We start from the raw sequence: 7,275 nt of genomic DNA, 5'->3' as shown, positions 1-7,275 counted from the left end.
TCTGTGGGTCAGACAACACCCAGTTCATAATGGGCATAGCAGATCACTGGTGACTTGGTAGCCCATGGTTAGGTGTTCAGTCTCTTCTAAGGTACAGTAACAAGCAAAAATTGTTTCAGTAAAGGAGAGTAGTTATCTACAGAGGCTGACAGGGGTTTGCTCCAAAATCCTAAACGTCTGTACTGTGATTCACCTGTTGTGGTCCGCATCTCTATCTGCCATTGTTTAGCAACCATTGGATCAGCTGGATCATATGGCCCAAGTGGCAGAGCATGATGCATGGCAACCTGAACCGGTTGCAGAGGCCTCTCTTGTTCTGGGCCCTACTCAAAACGAGTAGCTTTTCAACTCACTTGACAAATAGGCCAGAGTAACACATCCAAATGAGAGGGGTACGTTGCCTCAAAAATCTGAAGAAATCCGCTAAGCAGACCTCTAAATCAAGTTAAAAAAACTGGAGGGCCAATGACAAGCCAGATGCAGGACCCAGACCCAGCAAAAAGCAAGCAAGCTTTGCCAGAGTGTCCAGTATTTTGGAAGCAGGTCACACCAAGAAAACTTAGTTCAGAGATGATTACATTATATTACAAGGGTGAGTAAAAAATTATCCATACTCCAGTTATTAAAACACCTGTCCACGTCCATAGCTGATGACAACATGGAGCGTGCATGTGAAATGATTCTGTTGAATAGATGAATGACAGTGGATTATGTGGCAAATCAGCCATGGCTCTGCCTGTTAAATAATCCATGACAAATTTGGGCTCCAAAAAGTTTGTGTGAGGTGGATACCGAAACTCATGGAAAATCATAAACAGAAGCATTGGGACATCTGCAAACAAAATTTGCACCAATACTCAAAGGAAGGTAAATGTTTGCTTTAGAAAATCATTATTGATGACAAGACATGATTTCATCACTATGAACCTGAGAATAAACAGCAGAGTATGAAATGGAAACATCTTCAATTGCTGACCAAGAAAAAGTTCAAAAACCAACCATCAGCTGAAAAATTGATGCTTACAGTTTTCTGGGATTCTCAGGGGCCAGTATTGGAACATTATCAGGAAAAAGCTTCAGCAATTAACAGTGTTCCCTACAGTGAGATCCTCAATGAAGAGCTGAAGCCTAAACTTCAAATTAAATGCAGAGGACTGCTACCCAAGTGCGTTATGATCTTATATGACATTGCACATCCACACACCTCTTCTGACTCTGTTGATAATCTGCAAAAACTTCGTTTTAAGCTGGTAAAACACCCTCCCTGTAGTCCTGATCTTGGTCCATTAGACTCTCAACCTGTTTGGGCCCCTGAAAGCAGTCTTTTCAAGGATGAAGATTAACCACTGATGAAGAAGTGAAAACAGCAGTGCATTTATGGCTCGAAGCTCAGTCTAAAACCTTTTTGAATAAGGGAATATGAAAGCTTGTTGATAGATGGACAAAGTGTATCGAAAAGCAAGGAGATTGTGTCAAAAAGTGATGTATTTGTCTTTTCTAAGAGTTGATTAAAAATAAATTCTGCAGCCAGAGTGCAGATAAATTTTGACTCACTCTCACAGATCTCATCATGCAGGATTGCCACTACATCTTAACTGCTAAACCACTGAGAATCCTGGCCCAGTAAAGTTGGCACAAAACTGTCCCTATTACAGACTAGCAAGGAACATGAAGTGAGATACCAGTTGAAAGGGGAGAGTTATAGGCAAAGATGGTGAGGACTACAGCTAAATCATTGGCAATGGATTGGACAGATTCAGGACATATTTGTGAAGTAAAATATATAGGGTTTGAAATTGAATGTGATGAGGCCAGTTAAAATGACTCTCCAAAACCAAACTTGGCTGTCCAGTATGGTGAATGAGGTTCGTTAATATCAAAGAGCTCATTTATTAATTCCATGAACGTTTATGTACTTGCAGTGGGCCAAATTTATTGTTAAATTCTGAGATTACAAAGATTTATACACAATCTCTGCTCTCAAGAAAGAAAACAGATCAAAAAGACAATTACAGAATAGTGTGACTTGAATGTTAATAAAGTACTGCCCAAAATATTGTGGGGGCGTATGGGTGGGGCCATCTGTCCTAGTGGAACATAGGCCGAGGTTGTTCTGCTAACACCAGAGCATTGCTCCCCTTTTAAAATCAGCAATTTTGACGAATCTTCTTGCCTGTGTTGTTGTTGTTTAAAATGAAAGATTATGAATTGCAGAATGTCCTTTTTCATGTAATCTCTTAAGGCATTGAGGTCTAGTAACTGAATATAATATCATTCATCAGATTGATATATAAAAGCTGAAGTGTAATAGATAAGAAAAGGATGACTCTTTGTGGATTCTTGTACATTTCTTTTAAAGAAATGAAGTATTTATTTCATTTCAAAGTTTCAATAATTGTTCAAGAATTTTGCACAGGTCTTACGAAGAACCATTATTTTTGAGAGCAGAAATGTGCTTCTGAGCAGTATTCTTCAGAATCCTTAAAGTGGAAAATAAATCTGAAATATCAATTCACCACCAGAAAAGAAAATTGTATAAAATAAAACAAACTTACAGGTTAGGGAAAGATAGAAAACCAAAGATTGATATACATAAATATATTTTTAAACTCACATTCTAAAAGCCAATAATTCTTTTCAGCTTTGAGTCTTCTGCTTTTTACAGGTTAAATTTGAATAGACACACATACAAATTAAATAGAAATCCAAATATTGTGAAAATAACCAAGAATAATATTTGCTTAGCTTCCTAAGAAATTAGAAACATTGTTGTTGTTGTTATTGCCATCAAGTCGGTACTGACTCATAGCAACCCTATGCACAACAGAATGAAACACTGCCCGATCCTGGGCCAACCTCACAATTATTGCCACGCTTGAGCCCATTGATGCTGCCACTTTGCCAGTCCATCTCTCAGGGGTCTTCCTCTTTTTCTCTGACCCTCCACCTTACCAAACGATATCCTTCTCCAGTGACTGGTCCCTCCTGACAATATGCCTGAAGCATGAGAGTTGAAGTTTGGCCATCTTGGCTTCCAAGGAGCGCTCTGGCTGCACTTCTTCCAACACAGATCTGTTGGTTATTTTGGCAGCCCATGGCACTTTCAGTATTCTCCTCCAACACTATTAGAAACATTACTTATTTTATAGTACCCTCCCCAGGGAGATGGATCAGCAAAGTGGCAGCATCAATGGGCTCAAGCATGACAACAATTGTGAGGTTGGCCCAGGATCAGGCAGTGTTTCATTCTGTTGTGTGTAGGATCACTATGAGTTGTTACCGACTTGATGGCACCTAGCAACAACAAGTTGTATTCTATTTAATCCTCATTTCTAATGTATTCAGTGAAGACACACTGTCCTGTTTTTTCACATAAGGAAACTAAATTGCTTTGCTTAGAGTGTAAGTGATTTATACGAAGTTACATACCTAGTAAGTCAGAAACAGAACCCATATTTTATGGCATATTACTTGCTAACATGTAGTTTATTGCCATCTCTTCTGTGGTTGACTATATTGTGGAGTTAATGTCCTCCCTCCCACTTTTCCTACATTAACAGTTGTACAGTGGTCCATTTTCACAAGGAGGACCCAGTGAGGCAGCATGAAATCCCTTGGTGCAGTCAGAATTCACTGTCAGCAGTCCAATTCAGAGCACCTGGCTATTGAAGGTCCTTGTACTGGGAACAGTTCAGGATTTGTCTCAGGGAGACTTCTGTATATGTGTGTGCGTGTGTGTGTGCGCGTGTGTGTGAGAGATGACAGGTGTTTGTGTTCCTTCTGCACTCAAAATTTAATGTGTGACCATTGTTAGAGCTATTAAGAGGAAAAGTTGTTGTAAGTGCCATCGAGTTGGTTCCAACTCACAGCAACCCTATACTTTCTGACTCTGTTTGAACTGCTGACCTTGTGGTTAGCAATCCAGTGTTTATCCTACAGCTCCACACTAGGAAAAACTTTCAAATGAGTCCAGAGAGCTTCTCACCTCTGTACATTGGGCTTAATAGATGAATCATGTTGGCATTTTATAGGGATAGTTCAGTTCTTTATCATGGCATAGTTTGAAGAACTTGTTTTAATATTTAATTGTATTTTTTTGTTTGTTTGTTTTTCTATTCAGAACCAGGTTTTGCTTTTCAAATTTTTGAGGAGCCTTCTTGACCCAAGGTATGTTAATAAACTTTAGTTTCTTATAATATATAGATGACAATGCAAAGGAAATTAATTGAGGTTAGGAAACGGACCTATAGTAACCAAATAGTACATCTGGCTCTTAATTTTCTTATTAGTAGGACAAATATTTACAGAGATTATCCCTAAGTAAGTGATTTGAAAGTAGATTCTATCCTCTAGAGTAAATACTTTAATTTTACCTTGACTTTGACCATGCACGATGAGTTCTCACCAGTGTGAATACAACTAGGGAGCTGTGCCACAAGGAGGTGTTCCAGGGTAACTGGTGGCCATCCAGTGTCCCCTTTTCACCCAGCGTCACTTCTACCTGTTGTTTATTCTATGCTGTACATTGATAGCTTTACTTTTCAAAGTAAACACTGGCTCTCCACTGTCTTAGTTGTCTAGTGCTGCTGTAACAGAAATACCACAAATGGATGGCTTTTAACAACCAGAAAATTTTTCTCTCACAGTTTAGGAAGCTAAAAGTCCAAATTCAGAGTGCTGGCTCTTGGGGAAGGCTTTCTCTTTGTCTACTCTGGGGAAAGGTTCCTGTCTCCTTTTAGCATCTGCAGGTCCAGTATTCCTTGGAGATCTCTATCCATCTTGACATCAGTCTTCCCCTGAATCTAGGAATTTCACAGGGCAGGAACCCCAGGTCTCTACCCTGGGCTCTTTATCTTGGTTCCTCTGAACTCTACTTTTATATCTCAAAAGAGGTTGACTCAAGATACAACCTGTAGAGCATTAGTATCATAGAAGTGTGGCTTACCACACATAATAATGACATCAGATCAGGGCTTATCACATCAAATCATACTATGAGGTTGGTTTTATTAGATCTCATTGTGAAGGTGGTAACTACATCTTAACTGCTAAACCACTGAGAATCCTGGCTCAGTCAAGCTGACACAAAACCTTAACTATACATTGTTGTTGTTAAGTGCCATTGAATCGGTTCCATCTCATAGCAACCCTTTATAGAGTTTCCAAGACACAGCTGGTGAGCTTGAACCGCTGACCTTGTGGTTTTCAATGTACCTTACAGTTCAATGCACTACCTCTAAATTCATTACCTTTTTGCATTTCGTTGAAGTGTTTCATTTTAAATATCTTTTCCTGGCAGTGTGGGAAGGAAAGTTTAGAGGGTTTTTTTTAACTGCTATTGTGGTCCTTTTTAAAAACAAACCCAGGTTGATGATGAAATTAGCAGTGGGTTTGTAAGTGAAGCGATTCTGCTTGTGAGAGCATGCACAGCCTTAGTGCTGTTCTGTAACTGAGTAGATTGAGAACAGTAGGAAACTGAGTACAGTAATATATAGCATCCTCTGACATAGTCGCTCTGAACCTGAAACTTTTGAAAATACAGATGCCCAGCCCCCAAAACCTTTGGGAGTGGGAATATTCTGATGCACACCTAGAGGTAGACTTCACTGGTTAAGAGCAGTATTCCAGGGTGGCACCGCATTCACATCAAATGTACAAACCTTGAATTTCATTAAAATACACTGGTAGGTAAAGCAGCCATTTATTTACTGTTGTGATGACAATGTCAGTTTGTTTATTGCAGTACTCTATGCTATTTGTGGAGTCCTGGTGTGGCGCTGTGGGTAAATGCGCCAGGCCGCAAAGCCGTTTGAACTGCAAGGTCAGCGGTTCAAGCTCACCAGCTGTTCCTCGGAAACCCTATAAAGGGTCACTGTGGATCGGAACCGACTCGACAGCACTTCACAACAACAATGCTATTTGTAAATACCCAAATACCAAGCATATATATATTTGAAATATTCATTATTTAAATCTTCAGCAAGCTAATTTGCATTCAAATCTAAATCAAACAAATAAGCAGATGTTTAGAAATGTCTCTGACCACGTAGCTCCCATAAGCCCCAATCCAGACCTTTTACAAATATCTGTTTTAATTCTCTATATTCAGACTATTACTGAGAGTAAACGTCTTTTTGAAATGTCTATTACTCATTTATATTTCCCTCAGAACCACTTGGGTCCCTGTCTACTTCTAGAATTACCTAATGGAGCTCTTTAGAATTGGAGTTGAGAAACAGGAGGAGAGGAAGAGAGCTGGTGAAAGGATGGATGGTGAAAGGTGGGAGAGGAGACGTGGGAAGCAGGGGAAAGGGCTGAGCAGGACTGAGTGAAGGGAGCGAAGAAGGAGGGTTCCAGCCCCAATTTGAAGCCCTTTCTCCAGAGCCTGTCCACATCTTTTCCATCTCTCTTCATGTTACCTCTGCATTCAAATTCATTCTCTTAGAACTTGACTCTTTTTCCCCTAGGATAACTTATTTTAAGCAAGACCTTTTCCCTTAACCATACTACCTTGAGAAAATGAAGCTGAAAGGACAGGGGAAGCTTACATTTGAGTGTGGACTTAACTGCAATAAATTGCCGAAGACAACAGTGACTATGTTAGTTATCTTTTGCTGTTATGACAGAAATACCACAAATGGATGGTTTTAACAAATAGAAATTTATTCTCCCATAGTTTAGTAGGTTAGAAGTCCAAATTCAGGATGTCAGGCTAACCCATAAAAGCTTGTTTCATATTTAATAAATATGTAATATTAGTAATCACTCTTCTATCAGGTTGTCGTACTGTGGTGACTTGTGTATTGCTGTGATGCTGGAAGCTATGTCACTGGTATGTAAAATACAGAGTCACCCAGAGTGAAGAGGTCTCAATGTGGCTTCCAAATTAAGACAGAGTAGAAAGGAGAGGCAGAACACTTCTGAATGCGTAGCCACTGAAACACTTACGAATAGCAACAAAACATTGTGAGATACAGTGCCAGAAGATGGAAACATTATGAATAGCACCAGAATATTGTCACATATAGTGTAGGAAGATGAACCCCTCAGGTTGGAAGGCACTTAAAATGTGACTGAAGAGAGCTGCCTCTTCAAAGTAGAGTTAACTGTGATGATGTGAATGGAGTAAAGCCTTCGGGACTTTCATTTGCTGATGGGGCACAACTCAAAATGAGGAGAAACTACTCATAGACTAATAACTGGAAGATGGAATGTACGAAGTATGAATCTTGAAAAATAGGAAATGTCAAAAATGAAATGGGACACGTAAAGATT

General features: G+C 39.5%; 1 protein-coding gene across 1 annotated transcript in view; it reads left to right on the top strand.

Moving 5' to 3' along the window:
• VPS8 (vacuolar protein sorting 8 homolog (S. cerevisiae)) overlaps nt 1-7,275 on the top strand; it is a 389,175-nt gene that overhangs the window by 178,104 nt on the left and 203,796 nt on the right. The window contains exon 33 of the mRNA XM_006869833.1: nt 4,121-4,167. Within this exon, the coding sequence (XP_006869895.1) occupies nt 4,121-4,167 (47 nt within the window). The remainder of the gene's footprint in view (nt 1-4,120; nt 4,168-7,275) is intronic.

This window comes from Chrysochloris asiatica, unplaced genomic scaffold (assembly GCF_000296735.1).
Source record: "Chrysochloris asiatica unplaced genomic scaffold, ChrAsi1.0 scaffold00135, whole genome shotgun sequence".
NCBI classification, from domain to species: domain Eukaryota; kingdom Metazoa; phylum Chordata; class Mammalia; order Afrosoricida; family Chrysochloridae; genus Chrysochloris; species Chrysochloris asiatica.
The sequence above is the reverse complement of the archived record's forward strand: the minus strand, read 5'-3'. Positions and strand labels throughout refer to the sequence as shown.